The sequence below is a fragment of the Planococcus citri genome, chromosome 3 (assembly GCF_950023065.1).
Source record: "Planococcus citri chromosome 3, ihPlaCitr1.1, whole genome shotgun sequence".
Taxonomy (NCBI): Eukaryota; Metazoa; Arthropoda; class Insecta; order Hemiptera; family Pseudococcidae; genus Planococcus; species Planococcus citri.
In genome coordinates, this window is record NC_088679.1 from 24599750 (window position 1) to 24620910 (window position 21161).

General features: G+C 31.6%; 3 protein-coding genes across 5 annotated transcripts; all 3 read left to right on the forward strand.

The window, feature by feature from the left end:
- Positions 1-1765: 1765 nt before the first annotated feature.
- Positions 1766-6475, forward strand: LOC135840398 (uncharacterized). 2 transcript variants are annotated; one of them, XM_065356922.1, is made up of 6 exons: positions 1766-2039; positions 2819-2928; positions 4121-4262; positions 4876-4985; positions 5456-5597; positions 6112-6475. In XM_065356922.1, the coding sequence occupies exons 1-6, from the start codon at positions 1976-1978 to the stop codon at positions 6153-6155; spliced, it is 612 nt and encodes a 203-aa protein (XP_065212994.1). In that variant the 5' UTR covers positions 1766-1975; the 3' UTR covers positions 6156-6475. The 2 variants fall into 2 exon arrangements, with proteins under 2 accessions (XP_065212994.1, XP_065212993.1); XM_065356921.1 differs by lacking the exon at positions 6112-6475 and adding an exon at positions 5923-6094.
- An 891-nt stretch (positions 6476-7366) lies between these two features.
- Positions 7367-10840, forward strand: LOC135841179 (uncharacterized). Its single transcript, XM_065358015.1, has 5 exons — positions 7367-7598; positions 8122-8231; positions 8744-8885; positions 9590-9699; positions 10598-10840. The coding sequence occupies exons 1-5, from the start codon at positions 7553-7555 to the stop codon at positions 10748-10750; spliced, it is 561 nt and encodes a 186-aa protein (XP_065214087.1). The 5' UTR covers positions 7367-7552; the 3' UTR covers positions 10751-10840.
- Positions 10841-14157: 3317 nt separating this feature from the next.
- LOC135840259 (uncharacterized) lies at positions 14158-20506 on the forward strand. Of its 2 annotated transcripts, XR_010557718.1 has the most exons (7): positions 14158-14521; positions 15529-15650; positions 15988-17226; positions 17815-17980; positions 18181-19220; positions 19539-19680; positions 20287-20506. XR_010557718.1 is itself a non-coding variant. In XM_065356695.1 (6 exons), exons 1-6 carry the CDS (start codon positions 14476-14478, stop codon positions 18186-18188), a joined length of 594 nt encoding a protein of 197 aa, XP_065212767.1. In that variant the 5' UTR covers positions 14195-14475; the 3' UTR covers positions 18189-18822. The 2 variants fall into 2 exon arrangements, 1 of the variants encoding a protein (XP_065212767.1); XM_065356695.1 differs by lacking the exons at positions 19539-19680; positions 20287-20506 and having other exon boundaries at positions 14195-14521; positions 15988-16129; positions 17117-17226; positions 18181-18822.
- Positions 20507-21161: the final 655 nt, after the last annotated feature.

The window sequence follows — 21161 nt, forward strand, 5'->3', positions numbered from 1 at the left end:
TGTGTACCGGGTGGGAGGGGGGTTAACATTGAGTGTAAAACTTGTGATATAGGTACATGTTTTGCCCAACTTCATACTTGAAGGGGCTATGATTGAAAAATTCACTAAAAATTGATTTCAAATGGGAATTTTGTTCTTCTATTAATCTGATAAAATTAATGGATCAATTTTTTTTTCAATTTCTATAATTCGTGCAACCCCAGAGCTGACATGAGAGTGGACCCCCTCCCCCCCGTCTAACCGCATAGTTTCAATATTTGATAAATTCAGTCTGTTATTTTGCTTGTTTTTTTTCTATTGGAGAAAACATGTAGCATTTTTAGTGTTTTTGTAACTTCCAGTGGGCTTTTAAAAATTGTTCACTCCCAGAAAAATACGTAGGTAATTATACCTAGGTACTTGAAGTTACTTTACAAAAAATTATAAACACATAACATAAGAAATACAAAGTTTTATTATTCTGGTGATAATGTTCTAAAAATGACTGGCGCATAAAATTTGTCCACAATGCACCCAGACACACCGCATGAACGGATAAACTGCACAACCTGCTACAGCACAGGCAATGCATTGGAAAGTGAAATTGATTTCTTTCAGGCTTTCATATTATCTACCTACGTCTGGTGGTTCGAAGTAATCCATACTGGCTTTTCCCCACGGATTGCTGCGCTCAATTTTAGGACAGTGTTGCGTTCATAAATTTTTATACCTATCCAAATTTTGTAAAAAAAAAAAAATACAATCTCACTGAATTGTTTTATAAAGTCTTTCCATTGGCGAAAAAATCCCAAATCCAATGGTTAAAGAAGTAAAGTACTTTCTTCTGGTAATATCACAGTTGTCATATCTTTATCTGAAAAATTGAAAAATGAAAACAATATCTTAGTTTTAGCCTTGTGATGACTCCTAATTTAAGGTAAAGCTCACTTGCTATTTCATGGAGTGTCATGTCCATAATACATACCCTACATGTGATGTCCAATGGTCGACAATAAGGCAAACCTGTTGGTTGATGTTGATTTCAAACACTTCATGGATGCATTTTTTCCATTTTATTTCATAAAACTTTCATGATTTCATCGCGACAATGTTTAGGTTTGGTAGAACTGGAATGCTCTCCTGTCAGCTCTGGGTATGCACTGATTATAGAAGTTGAAAAAAAAATGATTCATTAATTTCATCAGATTAATAGAAGGACAAACTTCCCATTTGAAATCAATTTTTAGTGAATTTTTCTATTATTATAGCTCCTTCAAGTATAAAGTTAGACAAAACTTGTATATCTAAAGTTCTACATTTCATTCCCTCCCCCCTCCATTATCAGGTACACATTTCAGTTTTCGATTATTTTTTTTAATTTAAAATTTATAATCCATAATTTTATTTTTTAATTTTACCCCTTCAAATATGAAGTTGATCAATTCAACATTTTTCAAATTTATAATTTCTTCAATTTTCGAATTTTGAATTTTGGTAACACTGTAGCTCCCAAACTTCACTTCGTTTCAGTACGTTTAAGATATTCCAAATGTATATGTTACTCCTTGATAACGTGTATACAGGCAACCTTTCGTTCAGATCGGCGATATACCTACAGTTGGTATCGGTCCTCCTTAGCTAGTTGGTCGCCACTGTCGCCAGCATCTGTATAGCGTGTGCTACAAATCCATAAGTCTAGGTATATTGCACGCTTAATTGTTCCTTCCAGGAAAGGCTGTCCTACCTTTCACTCTTCAAGTTTACCGTTTAAAAAGCGCTTAAACACGAGCCCTCATAAACAGGTAAACAACGGAGATGTACATACGTGTACGTTGCGTTGGTTAAATCTTGTAATTTCATAATTTGCTTTTCAATTCAAAAGGAAATAATTATTTGTTATAATATCTGAGCATCGTTTAAAAAAAAAAAAAACTTTCATTTATTTATTTTTCTGATAGCTGAATTTTTTTGCATTTTTAATCATCATCACGAGAAAATGCAGACTTTCACAATCTTGAACGTATTGCTGATACTATTGACGTTTATATCTTCATCTTGGGGTAAGTTGAACAGAATTTTCATGTTGTTAATATAGAACAATATTCATCGCAGTGCGAATCACGCGTGAACACAGAAAATATACTTACATTATTAATGTCAAAATGTCTTATGCTTACGTTAGATTTCACATCGTATATATGTTCTTGGGCACAGTGAGAATTTATCCCAATTGAATCTTGTGAACTAAGTAGGTACCTACTTTTGATGTGGTCTCGCAAGATTTAGTGTGCCAGAATAAATTTTATCGTCGTTTGTGGCTTAAAACATTTCTGATTCATTATTTCTGGGCAGAAGGCCACTTTTCAGGAGCATGTTTGCTACTCTTGGAGCTTTATGAAATGATACTGAAATTTTCCTGGACTTTATTTACTGAACAATTAACATTCGTTCTGTTGTACATCCTATAGTGTCTGAAAATGTGAATAAAAAAAGGTACGAGGTAAAAAGACAACTCTGAAAATTAGCTAAGATAATAGCAATCGAGAATTCTATGTGTAGATAACTAGATAAGTGATTTAGACAGATACTTACTAGGTACCTACGATATTATCTCCAAGACACAGGTAGAAAATGGTACATTTTTGTACTAGGTATGTTGTGAATGGAATTCCTCTACCTACACCTACGAGTTTTATTCTTCGACATTTTACTGAATTGACCGCACAAAATAGCTAGGTACGCACTTGTAATACCTAATACTTGCATTTCGCATTTAGACAAAATTTTGATGCAGGCATTTCTTGAAGATTTTATTTGCATTTATTTTCGTATTTTATAGGTTTGAAATACTCTTTCACCAACGATACAGAGGTGGTAATTTTCGTGAACGAGACACTAAGAATGGATTGTTCCAGTGACGAAGAAGTAGAATGGAGAGTCCCATCTACAGTGAGTAATCTATGTAGTTATATTTTCGCGTAAGTATCTGCATTTATGTATGCTACCTACAAGTAGGTATTGGTAATTGGAATGGATCGCGAAAAAAATGACTAAATTTAGCAGAACCTTCATTTTTAATTGAAATTTACTCAAATAAAATCTTAGCTTCAGAAGCCAAAAAAAGGACATTTTCGAAAAATAAAATCATCACTCGTATGTACGAATCTGTTCTGAGAAAAACGACCAGATTCTCCATCGACTTGAAGACGTAGGCTACGATGGCGCGGTTAAGGCACTATAGCTTCACTCAGGTGAAATCGGTCAGCCATCTTTGGTGCAAAATGAGTGATTTCAGCCAATCACAGCACATCACTGCTGTTCGTCGAGTGACGTCACTGTGACGTTTCATGAAATTCAATTGTTATTTTGCACCAAAGATGGCCGAGCGATTTCACCTGAGTGAAGCTATAGTGCCTTAGCGCGGATCATATTATAAATTTAAATAATATTAAATTTTAATTCAATTTATATTTATTAAACAAATAATAATTTATATTTTCTTTTAATGGAACTTCCGGAGCTAATTGGAATACAGTGGTGCCAATTACATGTGTATTTGGTCATTATTTCCAATTTTAAAAAATCAAAAAAACCTTTTCATCAAAAAAATTCTCAGAATTTTAAAATTGGTAATAAGCACCAAGAAATTGGCACCACTGTATTCTAGAATTATTTTCAAGTTTCAGATACGATATTTTTTTATGTTTTGGCATCGAACATGTAAGTATTTATTTATTTTTTTTCGTTCTATTCCATTTGTGATTTAAAAAAATCCAAGTGATTGTCGAATACTTACCTATTCTTATTGATGAATAATTGAAAAAAAATGAAGGCTTTCCCTCAGCCCACCAAAAAATAAATTTTCTTACATAATCATGCAGGGTTTTCTCATTTGAAAAGGATAATCTGCATATACCTACATATTAAAGTATTTTCAGTTGACCTATCCTACGAGTGCTGGATGAGAAACTTTTTTCATTACCTATTGCTAAGTATTTCATCGAGAAAAGGAAACAAATTTTGCATGAAAAGTTCCTTATACGATTTGGCAATTTAAAGGAAAATATCTCTAAAAGTAGATACTAGATACCTACATAAGTAGGCTATATTTTTTAAACTTTTTTTTCATTCATATTTTCAGAGTCAAGCATCAATCAAAAGAATTTCAAGTAACGTGTCAAGTATTCTTATCAACCAAGCAGATAAATCTGATGATGGTGATTATATATGCGGATCTAAAAACAATTCGGATCAATTTGCTCGGATACAGATTCGTGTTGTAGGTAAGGTAATTAATTTTTCTTCCTTGGAATTCCCGTTCCTATGAAAATGGAGGCTCTTTTCTCCTTATTCACGAGCAAATAAAAATTGTTTGTGTATGAAAGATTATAGATGATGAAATTGATTTTAGTCAACCAGCAAATTTACTTTTCTGATGCCTGAAAAAATGTTAGTAACATTGTATCTATAGGTAATTACCAAATTCACGTTAAATAGGTATTAGTGAATACAAAACAATACAGGAGCTTCTTTAAGAAATTTTTCTTTTTCGTTTTCAGCGAGTGTTTTAGCTTGTACAGGTTTATAACCCTTATTCTGCAGTTTGCTCAGTAATGCACGAAGTATTAAATACTTCTCAATGTCAAGTCTTCTGCGTTTTAATAGAATGATTCGGTGAAGCATCGAATAAATACTCCACAGAGTGCTAGGCTTCTTCGTAGCTGATAGTTCTTTGAAGTAAATCGTTGAGATATTTTCAGATATAGTTTCACTAGCTATGCCATAATATTTAAAGAGAGCCCCTGAGAAAGGGAAACTTTCATTTTATTTCGGTTTTAAATATAGGTACCTACTTATTCTTTACACTGATATTTTATTTACTAATTTTAATTGCAGGTTTAAAATGTTCTTTCGTCAACGATACAGAAAAGCTTGTCATGTTGAAAGAAAAATTCGAATTCAGTTGTTCGCACCCAGGAGGAGTAGAATGCAGTATTCCTTTTAAGGTGAGTTACGCATGTTTGGATTAAGTAGGTACCATACACGCAATTAAAATGCTGAAAAACAGGCGAGAAAGAGAATAATTTTGAATCTTCGTTGAAGAAAAAACAAAAATATAATCAAAGCTAAATAAATAAATTTTCTCTCTTGTCACAAAATATATTTTGTACTGTCCAAAATTTTGAAGTAACTTCAATATTTGGATTGAAAATCTTGAAAACCGTACCTACTTATCGTATGGATGTGTCTATTCAGTTTAATTTCTGGGTATATCTACTTTCTTTTGATGTACTCGTAAAATGAGGTTATTATTTTTTAAAAACTTGTGTGGTCATTTCACCAAAAAAAAAAAAATTGATCGTGTAGTTCGGTAGGTAATAAGTATACGGTATTATACACCTGTACGGACTACATATAAGTTCAATATAAACAGTAGGTAGACCTAATTTTAATAATTTTTCTTGGGTATTTTCAGAGCAAAGCATCAATAAAGCAAGTTTCAATTTTCGAGGAGAGTATTACATCCGATGGAGCGAAACTTTCAGATCACGGCGATTACGTATGCAGATCGAAAACCGACCGGAATGTATTTGCTTTTGTATCCCTCCAAATTGCAGGTAATAGGTACTTACGTTTCTTATATGTAAGTTACAAAATTCAATTTTTACACAAATAAAGTAAGGTAATAATATTTTAATCGGTAAACTACGATACGTTAAAAGCTTCGTAGAGGAGCTTAAATTATACGTAGGCACGAGCAATAATAGGTATACATTGTGAATATTTCTTTTAATGCGGTGTAGTTAGATGTTAGAAAGCGAAAAGTTCAAAAGTAGGTAGTGGTTTGAGTCACACTGAGATGAGCGAATGAAAAATTTGTTGATAAATTTTTAAATTTTAAATTAAGAAGACGTCTTCTTTAAGTTTTTTTTTTGTTCGCAGAAAATATAAATTGTATGCGTTGTGCACCTGCGAGTATGGTCGATTCCAGATGAATATTTGACTTTCATTACCTATTGTTTAGTTACAAAATAAATGTGCGATTGCCTATGTCATTTGAATTTGAGTACTGTAATATAAATACTTTGGAAAAAAATACATCTTCTATAACTTTTTTTTTTTTTTTTTCAGCAAAATATGTGAATTGTATTCGTTGTTCACCTTTTATCAATTAGTGATGGAGTTTCATTAAGTATTGTAATTGAAATTTTACAGCATTAGATAGGTAGATATACTTGCGCAAAATTTTTATTCAGTTTTCAATATTGTAGCTAGTTATGATGTACCTATTTAAATAGTAGTAGGCTCATAGCTAAATTAATGGATATTCAATAAAAATACCATTTGTTCATTAATTCTTGTATGTTTATTTGAATATTTTACTTTATTGGGTAAGTTTTTATTCAATTTGAACTTTGGAAGTATTGTTCTTATGTGTATTGTGCATGTGTTTTAATAAATAAATATTTTTAAAATTGAAAACAAAAAAAAGAATCATTTTGATCACGTTGAATTTTTAATATGTTTTCAAATACGTCGGAAATTACTAGTGTTACTCCGTCCAATAGATTATGATGCTTCACAATTTTGTTGGAGGCATTTCTTGCAGATTTTATTTCCGTATTTATGGGTTTGAAATTCTCTCTCAGTAATGATACAGAAAGTTTGTATTGAAGCGGATCGCGAAAAAAAGTCTAAGAATTTTAACTAAATTTAGTAGAACCTTCATTTTGAATTGAAATTTACTCAGGTAAAATCTTAGCTCCGGAAGTGCCCTCGAAGGTGATATATGGGACCTCGAAAAGGGGAAATTTTCGAAAAATAAAATTTTAAATTGATGACGTGCTTTTTAAATTTAGCTTTATCTGCTTTGAAAATTTTCCTCGCAGTTGGAATGGGTATCTCCCTAGTCCCCCTAGTAAGAAAATTACAAATTTGGAATTCCGAAATGAACGTGTAGGTAGGTATAATATTACGTATAACTCAAAAAGTAAAAAAGAAGGTGTTACCAAGACACAATTCTGAAATGAGATTGAAAAAATGAATTTTCAAATTTGAATATGACGTCATTAATTTACAAAAAAACATATGCTAGATTATGGCAGGTTCGAAAAATGAATGTGTAGGTATGCTTGAAAATTGAGCTGAAGCTGAAGACAGATTTTTTCATGCCAGACGTTAAACTTTCTCAAGCCACACGGACTGCAATTACCTTGTACCTGCAAATAACACTGCTACAATCCTCTCATAGCATTATAATGTAATTAGCAACATGCTGGTTCTTCTGGGAAATGTGTGTATCTTTTCTTTTTCATTTTCAAGTTTACCCCTTCTTTACAAGTAGGTAAGTGAGAAGAATAATCTTCATTCAAAGGTTTACTAATAATGTATACCAATACTAATATGTGCGTTCGTTGAAAGTGGCGATTTTGCTATTTTCAAATATCTCGGTGTTCATGAGCTGGTGACATTTGTAGTAGGAATCGTTTATATTGCACTCAGTTTTCTTGATTTTTTTCTCAATTTTAAGTCACCAAAATTCTTACGAGATTTTATTAGAATCGTCGCCTTCATGAATGTGTTGCTGTTGTTATCAATGTTTGCAGCCTCATCATGGGGTAAGTAGATTTTTTTCAAATGTTCGAGTCCATTTTGAAGTAAGTACATAGTTGAATAGATAAACAAGTGAAGAGTGGTTAATTCGAAAAAATTTAATTGGAATCGTTAGAAATTCACGAGTTATTAAATTTGTTGGAAATTCTTCAAATCATTGAAAGTAATTCCGTCTTAACGGTTCATTAAGCTAAGGAACAGAAATATGACTCATAATTTATGCTAATTTACGATCTCTTGCGAAACTTCCAAATTACAAAAAAAATTCTAATACATAAAAATGGCATGACCCTCGCTGTCTATTGTTTTTACCTAATTTACCAGCTAAGTAACATCATAAATGGTACTAATCTACTCGTAAAACAATAATTGAACAAATTCACAGTGCTTCAACCACCTTTTTAGTGCGAGGGGATACTGATGGAATAAACATAACAAGGCACTTTCCTATTGAGAAAGTAAAACTCAAAAAAAAAATGCATCGTGTAGAAAATTTTTTCCTACTCACCAACTGATAACATTTCACAGGTTTGAAATTTTCTTTCACTAATAATACTGAGTTGGAGATTTTTCGACGTCAAAAATTGACAATGAATTGTTCGAGTGATGAAGAAATAGAATGGCTGATTCCAAACGATGTGAGTATAGTCAATAAAAATCAACATAAGGATCGATGTGCCTCAATACAGTCTAAGAAACATCTGAAAACAATATTGACATTTTTCAACGTTTTTATATGCGGAATACCTACAGGGTGGACAGAAATATCCTGAACCCCAGAGAAAGTTTGGTGGAAAGTTATTATCTCAGTTCAATAATCAATTATTTTATCATTCACTGTGACCAACCGAAATATGTAGCAGAAAACTTTTTTAGAGATTCACGATATTTCTGTCCACTCTGTACCGAATGCCTATTTATTTAGGTAGGTACCTATTAGATATGTACTTCAATTTTCTAATTCTGTAGGTATTTTAAAATATTCTTCATTACCTATACAAATTTTTTAAGTGTTGCTATTCTATTTTCTAAAAAAAAAAGAATAAATTTTGGAGATTTTCGAGTCAAGTGTCAATGCAAGTTTACAGTTTAAGACATCATATTCCGTTTAAAAAAATCATTTTAAAATTATTTTTGTTAACATTTTCAGAGTAATGCTGTGATAAAACACGTTTCAAGTTATGAGGCGAGTATTGAAGTCAATCGGACTACTAAATGTGATAGTGGTGATTACATATGTAGATCTAAATACAACAAGAATCAATTCGCTCGCATACGCATCCATGTTACAGGTACCAAATAAGTTTTTACCTAAGCAACTCGATCAACAACGTTAACTATGCTGTAAAGCTCCATGCTCGTGAAAAATTATCGAAAAATTCTATACCTAGTTATATGTATAGTGTATATACCTGCCTACTTCGTTGTCCTCCTAATCGCACGTTGCTGTGTATTTCTTGTGAATAATTACGATTGGTAGCACTGTTAGCAGTAAAAAAATACCATCACATAAATCGGAAACGCTCGTATAGTGAACTACCTACGATGTTCCATTTTTTTCACGCTTAAATCAAAATTTTCTGAACGTTATTTATGAATAAATAAGAACACAATATAGCCTAAAATGTATTATGCCAAACTCACACAAGATGAAATTAAAGTTGCACAAGTAGGTACAGATAAAGTAATCAAATACAAAATCCCAAATCTAAAACGTGCCCAAAAAAGCACTACTTAAGTATTACCAACGTGAAATCAAGTACCTATAAAAAATCAATTTTTCATTAGGTACTGATATCACGAAAGTGCGTTTTCCCACTCCTCCGTTGATGCACGATAGCGGGTCTTTTATTGGCAACGCAAAAAGTGGTTTTTGGAAAATCGATTTTTGTGGTTAGCAATAATCTAGACAACTTTTTAAATATAAATGGTGATAATTTTATGAAGGTAAGTAGGTACATACTTGAATTTTATGAGGAATGGTTTTGTTTTACAGGATTGCGATACTCCTTTAAGAACGGGGATTATATAATAGTTAAGTTGGGTCAAGAATTCAATGCCACCTGTTCAGACGAAGGAGGAGTGAACTGGTCTTCTCCACCTGATGTAAGTAATCCTTCTCACTTCTTGCCGCGATGTAGGTACGTAAGAAATACCTAAGACTATGGACGCCTGGACGCCAGAATGTAGAAATATTAAATCAATTGAAGAGCTCTATTCCAAAGTGGGTTAAGTCATTTTTCCCCCCAAAAAATGCGTTTAAAATTTTTGATGCTGAAATTAGTTCTGTTTCCGAAGGTCGATGCACCTTTCCTTTCGTTGGACATTGAACAATTGCTTGTAGAAAAATTTACTTTGAAAAATCGATGACTTCGCCCACTTTTGAAGTAAAAATCTCTGTAAAACGTGCTTTTTTTGAAAATGACTTAACCCACTTTGGAATAGAGCTCTTCAATTTCATTCATGGTCATTTTTTCCCTAAGGTTTTTGCAAAAAATGAAATAAGTAAAAGATTATTGCCATTACGATTACCTATTTGAAAGAGCAAGCACATAAAAAACAAAATTGAGAATAGGTCGATGATTTTGTCGGCAAATTCCGAATCTTCATCAGGTTTTGAATTAGAATCTGAATAAAATTTCAGACATTCTTCCAGATTTCCCACTGAGTATTTCAATATCAAAAGTTGGGAAAATCATAGATACAGACATAGATTTGGCTTCAATCAAAAGTTGGGAAAGTTGTTAATATAGTGATTGCTCGAATGAATAAACTGTGATGATCGTAAAGAATTTGAACTTTTGAAAACTCTGAAACTAAAATATTGTTGGAATTTTCTGTATTTTCCCAACTTTCTTGAATTTCTCACAATTTCCCAACTTTTTACAACTTTCACAGAACTCAAGGGGGCAAGCTGCCCCTTAGCCTCCCTTCACTTCGTCCCTGGTAATCAGCTCGATATTGCAAAATGTGGTTTCCATTTTTTTTTTTTTACCATTTTCAGAGTTCGGCATTTGTCAAAAAAATTTCATTATTCGAAGAAACTATCGTATTCGATGGATCAGCTCTATCGGATAGTGGCGATTACATATGCCAATCGAAGACTTACCCGAGAGAAGTCGTCTCGTTTTACATCTATGTTGATGGAGAAGTCTAAGTACCTATTCTAATTTTATGTGAATTGAGTTTGTTATGTTTAAGTATAAAAGTAATTGTAAAACGTAATGATTATATTTTTTGAAAAAGACTTGAAATTTTTAACAAAAAAAATGTTTTGATAAATTATGATTGATATACGTAGGTATTAATGCAAGTCGATGAAATTTTATTGTTTTTAGAAAAATTGATTTTTTGCCATAGGCTTGTTCATTATTTTTGTGTGCTTGTGGTTGTTATGTTCTTTCAGAAGATTTTATGTATTAAAGGGTGAAGTAAGCATTTGATATAAGTGAAAAAATGTATATTCATTTAATGTTTCTGCGCTTTCAGATTTATTAAAGGGTAAAGTAAGCTCGAGCATTTGATATGTATGGAAAAATGTTTTTAAGTAGATACCTATTTAATGTTTCTGCAATTTTGGTCCTGATTTGTACAATTCGTATTGCAGTGCGCAAAACTAATCTGTGTATGATTTGGTACGTTTATGTGAATAATTAGATATAGATTTAGTCATGTAAGGGTCATTCCATGCCAAATCGGCGGATTTTTGCACGAGGGGTCTTCGATTTTTTTCAAAATCAGATCATTTGTAGAGGTCATCAAACGATGACGAATGACGCAAACCGGACATTTTTTCGATTTTTTTTGACGGAGCTGTGGCGCTTCAAAGTTCTCCAAAATGGCCGAAAATGAAAAATTTCAGTTGCAAATTGCTCCGGTTGTACGTGGTATAGAATTTTGAACTTTTTTTCAAATTGTAGTACTTTGAGAGGGTAATCGACGAGTGATGTCAAAATCAGTGTTGCCACTTTTAAAAACCTAAAAAAATTGATTTTAAAACTTATAATTTAAATATAACCATGATGTCCGCCAGTAAAAATTCTGAAAAAATTCTCAGTTTTAGTCCTTTTTATGTAGAATAACATATCAAAAAATTGGAGAGGCCTTTTTTTTCATTTTCGAGAAAAAAAAATTACAAGTTTTACAATTGCTGCAAAAGTACCATCAGAAACCTAAAAAATGAAAATTTTTGCATTTTTGAAATATTTTACCAATGTGTAGACGATAATGTGAAAAAAATCCCCCTCCCCCCATTTGTCAACGAATTGACATTTTTCGTGCTGTAAATTTTTATTTCAAGAGTGAAATATATGCATTTTTCGTCAATTTGTCGACAAATTGGGGGGAGAGGGATTTTTTTCACATTATCGTCCACACATTGGTAAAATATTTCAAAAATGCAAAAATTTTCATTTTTTAGGTTTCTGATGGTACTTTTGCAGCAATTGTAAAACTTGTAATTTTTTTTTCTCGAAAATGAAAAAAAAGGCCCCTCCAATTTTTTGATATGTTATTCTACATAAAAAGGACTAAAACTGAGAATTTTTTCAGAATTTTTACTGGCGGACATCATGGTTATATTTAAATTATAAGTTTTAAAATCGATTTTTTTAGATTTTTAAAAGTGGCAACACTGATTTTGACATCACTCGTCGATTACCCTCTCAAAGTACTACAATTTGAAAAAAAGTTCAAAATTCTATACCACGTACAACCGGAGCAATTTGCAACTGAAATTTTTCATTTTCGGCCATTTTGGAGAACTTTGAAGCGCCACAGCTCCGTCAAAAAAAATCGAAAAAATGTCCGGTTTGCGTCATTCGTCATCGTTTGATGACCTCTACAAATGATCTGATTTTGAAAAAAATCGAAGACCCCTCGTGCAAAAATCCGCCGATTTGGCATGGAATGACCCGTAAGTCGATTTTGAGAAAGTACAGTCGGCCCCGCTTATTGTGGATTCGCTTAATAGAATCACCCGTTTAATGTGATCAAATGACTTGGTCCCGATTTTTTGTACCCAATTACACAGAAAATCACCCGTTTAATGTAATCAAGTTCCCCGCTTAAAAGAATCATTTTGTGAGACATTTCTCCTTTCATGACTCGTTATCTTCGCTATTTTTATCAAAATGTTTCATAATTCATCAAAAATCCCAATTTTTTGTAAAAATTGCCAAAAAAGTATCTGTTTTTTGCCAAAATATTTGAAAAACCTTATTGCTAGAATAATGAGTAAGCGATAATAAAAAAAGTCTAATTTTTGCCAAAATTGTACAGAAGTTTCTTTTTTGAAAAAGTTATTTAAAAATCCCAACTTTTGTTGAAATTGTCAAAAAAGCCATGTTTTTTGCCAAAATGATCAAAAAATACATTTTATGTGAGAGTTGTGTTTTTTCAAAAGTTCCTTTAATAGAATCACCCGCTTAATAGAATCATTTTGCCTTGGACAAATGCGACCACAATAAGCGGGGCCGACTGTACATATGAAAAATTAGGCTTCTGAAAAAATCATGTATGTAGTTACCTATTATTATCTAAGTACAGCATTACCTATGTATAGAAGTGTGTACATATCAATAATAATACGTACAATAATATGTATCAGCATTCTCTTTTTATTAAAATAATAACTTCATTGCGTGTAATTTTTTGTATTTTGATGCATCCACCTATCTCATGTTATTCGATTCAAATTGAAAATTCGAAGTTTTGTGGCGAGTTATTTTTTAAAAATGGATAACCTGTTTGAAATTACTGAATTTAAAAAATTTGAATCATTTTATTGTTTTTATTTTGAAATTCTCTTTTACTGACGATACAGAGTTGGAAATTTTTGTGAATCAGACATTAATAATGAATTGGTCCTGTGACGAAGAAATAGAATTAACGAACAGTTCCATCTAAAGTAAAAACTTATCTTTATTTTTGCGTAACTATGTACCTACCTAATACATATTTACACCACCTGTTACCTACATGTATTAGTATAGATCGCGAAAAAAAAGTCGAAGAATTTCGACTAAATTCAGTAGAAACATTATTTTGAATTGTTTACTCAAATAAAATCACAACTCCGGAAGTGCTCTTGAAGGTGATACGTATACGAGCCCTCAAAAAGGAGACATTTTCGAAAAATACATTTTTTCCCTCTGCAATCCAAACTTGATTTTCCAAAGATTCTTTAAAAATCAAAAAATACACTTCCACGTTTGAAATTTAGACTAGTGATGTGCTTTTTCAATTTATAGCTTTGTATGGTTCGAAAATTTTTCTGGCAATTCGTCAGTAGGTATATTTGGTACCATCTTTTAACATCGTTCGTAAAAGAAGATTGCAACAAGACTAAATTCTTTTCTCCCTGTCCACAGGGATCCGAGCTACGATTTGTCTTTTATTGCCTTGAAAACATCACACCGGCCATCTGTGATCATCCGCTACATTTATTACGTGCGATGATAGACACACACATAGCTAGGGTATAGTTTTCTAAATACATCACAAGACAAACATATAAAATTAACACATCTCGCAGAACACCATCACACCGTTCTATTTCTCTCTCACTTTCTCCTCCTTCTCTCTATCTCTTTTTTTTTACATTTTAAAACCATACAGTATATTTTTTTCATTTTCAGTTATACTTCATCTTTGTAAGTAAGTGAGAAGAACAATCTTCAGTAAAAGGTTTACCAATAACGTTCTGTAAGTGTGCTTGTTGAAAGTGGAGATTTTGCTGTTAACAAATATCTCGTAGTTCATATTAGTAACATTTTCCTCGTATCATATACCTATTGCACCCAGATTTCTTAATTTTTTTTTGTTCTCAATTTTAACTTACGAGATTTCATTTGAGTTTTTTCGCCATTTGAAAATCCAAACATGATTGTGTTGTTGGTGTTATCAATGTTTGCAGCCTCATCTTTGGGTAAGTAGATTTTTTTTCAACTTTTCAAGTCCATTTTGAAGTACCTACGTAGTTAAGGTAACCAAGCCAAGAGGGTTAATACGAATAATTTACGAAGTGAATACGGTTAGAAATTTACGAGTTATTGAATTTATTTGATGTTTTCCGAATCATTGAAAGTATATGTAATACGCGTATAAAAATATTGCTTGGTTGACTGGTGATAATTTCAAGATTTCAAAATGAAACAAAAAATTATCCAAATTTTTTCCAACGTCGTAATAACTTTGTCGGTGTAGGTATTAAATATAGGCACCTAAGTACGTTAAGCCTTCTTCCATTTTAGAATTAAATTCATTTATAATTACTTACTTGACTTAATAAATGAGGAACAAAGCACGTATAAAGTACACTAAATTTGATAGTAAAATGTGATTTGCAAAAAGAATCGATACAAAGAAGTAGATAATTTGACAGAAGTAACGGTGTTGAATAGCACATTACAGATGACATCAAACAGCAGGTAAAAAGCGCTCGTTTGCAAGAGGTGCATTAGGCATTCTAAGAAAATGTCAAAGATCAAGTTTAGAAATCAGTATTTCATATTTGTATCTTTCTTGGCATTAGACAACACGAATTAAATAGGTACTTACCAAAATGAAATCGTAGGACTAACTTAATTTTTGATTCAAGATGATTAGGAATAATGTCTGCTTATTTACGATCTCCTGCAAAACTTCCACATTAAAAAAAATTCCAATACATGAAAATGTCCTTACCCCCAATGAAAATTATTGTTGTTACTTTACCAGCTAATATCATAAATGCTACTTATCTGCTCGTTAAAAAAAAAATGCGTAAACTCAGAGTGCTCAGCCACATTTATAGAGTAGGTACTTAGTGGTGGAGGATATCATTGGAATAATAAATAAGACACGTTCCAATCGAGAAAGTAAAACTTGAAAAAAGAAAAATAATATATCGTGTAGATAATTTTTTCCAACTCACCAACTGATTACATTTCACAGCCTACTTCCAAGGTTTCAAATTTTCTTTCACAAACGACACTGAGTTGGAAGTTTTTCGACGTCAAACATTAATAATGAATTGTTCGAGTTATGAAGAAATAGAGTGGCTGATTCCAGACGATGTGAGTATTTCTGCTTATCTAACTGGTTGTCAAAAGGACAGAAATAGGTGCGTCAATATCTACCTACTTCCTGAAAAACTGAAAACGATAATAAGACTTTTCAACGTGTTTATACGTATCTAATATCGAATAGGTACTTATTTAGGTACCTATACCTATCAGATACTTCATTTTTTAATAGGTAGGTATTTTAAAGTCTTCTCCTTTGACTAATTTTTTTCAGTGTTGCTCTTTTATTTTCTGAAAATATAAAAGAACAAAATATTTTAATTATTGACAGTTGGCTTGAAAATCTCTCAAGTACTTATGTGAAAATTATTTTTATGAATATTTTCAGAGCAATGCATTGATAAAACACGTTTCAAATTATGAGGCCAGTATTTTTATCAACCAGACCACGAAATGTGATAGTGGTGACTACGTATGTAGATCCAAATACAACTGGAATCAATTCGCTCGGATACACATCAATGTTAGAGGTAGGTACTAGGTACCTAATACAATTTTTACCCTTGCAACTCTATCAACGTCAGCAGTGCTAAAAATCTCCATGCTCGTGAAAAATTATTGAAGAATTGTGTAGATAGTTGATCCATTTTCGTCTTGAATCCGAAATTGCTGAACGTGATTGATGAATAGGTTGGTAGGGTAGGTACTAGGTACAATAAAAAAACCTAAAAAAACAAAAAAGCAGTAGAAATTTGAAAAATAGTCAAGCTCGTGAAAAACCATTGAAAAATCAAGTACCTATTTACACTTTTAAGCATACTTATATACGTAGCTGCTCGTGTACATATTTTGTGTAAACTAATATGATTGGTAGCACTGCTTATGGACAGATCGTTGCTTGCTGTGCGTCAGTACTTAAGTACACATTAATTGCGCCTTTCACTTTTTTTTTTTTTTTTTTTAACGTTACTTTGCATTTACTGTGTTTTTTTTGTAAGCATTGAAATTGAGGTTTTGTATTTGATCACTTTAACAAACTGTGCTTTTGTAATTTTGCATTTGTTGCATCTTGTTTTCGCACGTTTTAAAATTGGGATTTTGAACTTGATTACTTAAACAGTGCTTTCGTGATTTTGCTGTCGTTGCATCTTTTCAATACCTACTTGAAGTGTGTTTACATGTAATTCACTGTTGTTGCCTTTTGTACCACTTGTACCTAATCGTGTTTTTAAATTGATTAACATTGAATGTGTGTTTGTGATCATCGTGTTCGTGAATCTTTTCACTCCTAGTACGATTTCCAGCTTAAGAATGCAGTCTTTCACATTTGCTACGGTTTCGTTGGTGATTTTGGTGTTTGTATTCTCATTCTGGGGTAAGTTGAACAGAAGTTTCTAAATTGACCAATTTATATTTCATGAGATTATTATAGTTGATAAGTTTGCAATTGTGTTTCAACGAACGGAGAGTTTTAACAGAGGTACTCAAATTTTATAACAAATAATTGTGTTTTACAGGATTGAAATACTCTTTTAAGCACAAGGACAGGATAACACTCCAGTTTGGTGAAAAACTCAATGCCACCTGTTCAGACGAAGGAGGAGTGAAGTGGAGCATTCCTCCTGATGTAAGTAACCCTTTATCACTTCTTGCCAATGTACATATAAGAAATACCCAAGGCTATGGAGTATGGACACCAAAATGAAGAAATCCGAGAGAAATTGCATTCATAGTCATTTTTTTTTTTAGGTTTTTGTATGAATGAAATAAAACAAAGTATATTACATAGGTATTCGATGAATGCATTTAATCTTTGATAAAGATCAAAATTTATGAGTTCTAGGTACCTACCTACCTATTCTGCGTAAGTAAAGTGAAACGACAAAATTTGATTCAGGGTGCCAAATAATTATGTACATTTTTACGTGTATAGATCACTTTTCCAAATGTTTTGTATGACATAATATAATTAGTAGGTAAATACGTAAGCGACTATTACTAAAATTACCTGCATATTTGGAAGCAAGCTCATTCAAAAAAAATTAATGTAATTTCATCAAAAAAGAAAAAAAAATCGAAATAAGTACATAGATCGAAAAACGACAAAAACTGAAAATAAAAATTCTGGAGTTGCATGATGACTTTACAAATGAATGTAATTGGTATGATATTGCAAAATATAATTTTAATTTTTTTTCTTTTACTATATTTCCAGAGTTCGGTATTAATCGAAAAAATTTCAGTGTTTGAAGAAAGTGTTGTATCCAATGGATCAGTTCCATTTGATACTGGCCGTTACATATGCGAATCGAAATCCAACCCGGGGGAACGAGCTTGGTTTTCTATCTATGTTGAAAGTAATGGCTATGTCCGAATAAAAAGTAGGTGCTCTAATCTTACCTATGAGAATTGATTTGAAATTTTCAACAAAAGAAATTGTTTTGATAAATTACAATTGATTGATATTAATGCAAATTGATGACATTTTTTTGTTTTTAGAAAATTTGGTTACATATGCATAACTCAGTTACCTACTTAACAACGTGTTCTTCATGATACTTATATATTTTTCTGTTTTCAGAACCATAGACATCGAACATTCTACGGTCGTGTAATCATCCATTTGTTTACTTACTTACCTACGTGTACTCAAATAGAGATTAAGTTGTGTACATAAATTTTAAGCTACGTTTTTAAAAATAAAAAATGAAATTAGGCCTCTGTTACGTATATTTAAAGATCTCAGCAAATGTATAATGAGTATTGTATGAGAATGTAAATGTAAATTTTACCTATACAATTGTAACTTGTCCCCACGTGTACGGTGTATTATGGTTTGACCGAAAAATTAGACTAAAATGTAGTTGGGTGTTAGAAAATGGAAAAAGTAATCCCGATCCATTAAGTCAAAGTGATTCATTCAAATCATACTTTAGGAAAGAGATATGTATCGTTTATTATGTTAGTCACTGCAGTGTGAGAAGACATCCGATTAATTATTTTGATGAGCAAGTTGTATCGATAACTTTTAACCCCCTTCATAAAAAAAATGTCATTTAAATATTTCTCAACTTCTATGTATTGTATTTTGATGTTTTTTCCTTTATTCATGAACATTTTATTTTCTGAAGAAGTCTGGCTCTGTTCAGACAGCGATATTTTATTTAATCTGAAAGTTATTTTTTCTTGCATGTAACACTGCCTAATACAAATATTTATGACACGTTTGGAGTCCGTTAATTTGTGAATGATTTGATTTATAATGCATGCATGAAGAATTTTTAGAGAAAATCTTTGAAAAGACAGAAACTTTTTTGAATTCTTGTTGAAATATATACTGATATTCTATCTTGAATCTTGATACACTACCAATTTTAATAGATGTACCTACTTATATTTTATGAGATTATTACGGTTTATAGGTGTGCAATTATTGTCTTTTAACAATGGACAAGTTTTAATAGATGTACCTATAAATTTTATTAGATATGATTATATGTATGTTTTACAGGATTGAAATATTCGTTCAAGAACAGGACCCATCTAGGTGTCCAGTTGGGTCAAAAATTCAATTTCAGCTGTTCTGACCAAGCTGGAGTGCAGTGGACAATTCCACTTGAAGTAAATACCCATTTTTCACTTGTTGCCGAATTACGTATTCGTAGATACGTAAGAAATACCAAAGGCTATGGACACCAGAATATCTGGGAGACCTTTTCGTTCGTGGTCATTTTTTTTTTTTTAGGTTTTTGTACAAATGAATGACCTTAAGTACCTAAATTAAAGAAAATTAAAAATTCGACAAATGCATTTAATCTGTTCAAAATTTTAAAAATAAATTGATAATATTTCTGGAGTTGCGTGATGACTGCAGTAAGTAATTGGCACGATATTGCAAAATATGATTTTCAGATGTTTTTCTTCTTCGCTATTTTTCAGAGTTCGGCATCAATTAATACCATATCTGTTTACGAAGAAAGTGTCTTGTCCAACGGTACAATTATTACGGATAATGGCGATTACATATGCCGTTCCAAAGCCAACCCGAAAGAATTCGTTTGGTTTAACCTCCACATTGAAGGTAAGGCATTTTTTTCACCTAATTTCATGCGAATTGAGTAGTTATTTTTATAAAAATAATCGTGAAACGTAATACAGAAAGTGATCATGTTGAGTTTACTTGATTTTATGGATTGTACTTTTTTATTTATTTTTTTTGATGACCTGCAATTTTTCAGCGAAAAAAATTGTTTTGATTATGATTAGTACCTAATATTAATAAAAATTTATATTTTATTGCTTTTTAGAATAATCGATTTTTTTTCGTAGGCTTATTTATCATTTTGTTAAGTATATGCTTTCAGTTTTTTTTTAGAAAGTAAATTTAGTAATTTTATACCCATAAAAAAAATGTTTTCAAGTATTTCTGCAATGATTTTCAATATTGTACATAAAACATAATACAGAACGTGATCATGTTGATTATTAGATTTTATATTATGTAGATTGTACCTATTGATTATAATATAACTTGATATTAATGCAAATTAAAATTTGTTTACTATCCAGAAAAATCGATTTTTCGTCGTAGGCCTATTTATTATTTTTGTTATGTGCTTTCAGATTTTTTTAGATGGTAAAGTAAGCAATTTTAAGTACCTATATCCTTATGTTTTTCTGTTTTCAGAACCATAGACATCAAACATTCTACAGTCACGTAATCATCCATCCATCTGATTATATGTGTACTCAAATAAAGATTAAGTTGTTTATATCGATTTCTAGCAATGTTTTTTTTTTTTTGTGAGGTTAGTCATCATAGTAATAAATTTGTGTTCAAATCAATTGATAAGTAATGTACTTACCTGCATTATTTTTTTATTAAAATAAAAATGTCATCGCGTGTATTTTTTTGTATTTTGATGCAGCCACCTATCTCATAAATTCGATGCAATCCCATCTGAAGCGAATAACCTGTTTTTATTTTTGCGTAAGTAAATACCTACCTGCCTACATTTTTCCGGAAGTGCTATTGAAGGTGAAGTCCAGGTCATCGAAAAAAGTACATTTTCAAGAAATAAAATCATGATTTTTTTCCGCTCCAGTCCAAATTGTATTTCGAAAGATTCCTTAAAAATCAAAAACTACTCTTCATGCGCCTGAAATTTAGACCTGTGATGTATAGGTACGTACTTTTTCAATTTAGCTTCATCTGGTTCGCAAATTTTGCTGGCAGTTGTGATGAGTACTTACTTATCTCCCTTATGAGAAAATTACTATTCGAAAACATCAAATTTGGAATTCCGAAATGAATGGGTAGTATTATAACTCATAAAGCATTACCAAGGCATAATTTTAAAATGAGTTTGAAAAAATGAATTTATAAATTACATCATGCCAGTTTGAAATAAAATTAATATGTACGACGTACGTACTCAGGTTTGCTCGAAAATACCGCTAAAAATAGATTTTTCCATACCAGACGTTAAAAGTCTCAAGCTATAGATGGACTTCAAATTATACCAACACTGCTACAATCTTCTCGTAGCATTATACCTAATG

Bases quoted from the DNA above. Each gene is read 5' to 3' on its own strand.
- LOC135840398 (XM_065356921.1), top strand. From the start codon at position 1,976: ATGCAGACTTTCACAATCTTGAACGTATTGCTGATACTATTGACGTTT. The intron at 2,929-4,120 runs GTGAGTAATCTA...TCATATTTTCAG, and splicing joins AATGGAGAGTCCCATCTACA to AGTCAAGCATCAATCAAAAG. The intron at 4,986-5,455 runs GTGAGTTACGCA...GGGTATTTTCAG, and splicing joins AATGCAGTATTCCTTTTAAG to AGCAAAGCATCAATAAAGCA.
- LOC135841179 (XM_065358015.1), top strand. From the start codon at position 7,553: ATGAATGTGTTGCTGTTGTTATCAATGTTTGCAGCCTCATCATGGG. The intron at 7,599-8,121 runs GTAAGTAGATTT...AACATTTCACAG, and splicing joins GTTTGCAGCCTCATCATGGG to GTTTGAAATTTTCTTTCACT. The intron at 9,700-10,597 runs GTAAGTAATCCT...TACCATTTTCAG, and splicing joins ACTGGTCTTCTCCACCTGAT to AGTTCGGCATTTGTCAAAAA.
- LOC135840259 (XM_065356695.1), top strand. From the start codon at position 14,476: ATGATTGTGTTGTTGGTGTTATCAATGTTTGCAGCCTCATCTTTGG. The intron at 14,522-15,528 runs GTAAGTAGATTT...TACATTTCACAG, and splicing joins GTTTGCAGCCTCATCTTTGG to CCTACTTCCAAGGTTTCAAA. The intron at 16,130-17,116 runs GTAGGTACTAGG...TGTGTTTTACAG, and splicing joins GATACACATCAATGTTAGAG to GATTGAAATACTCTTTTAAG.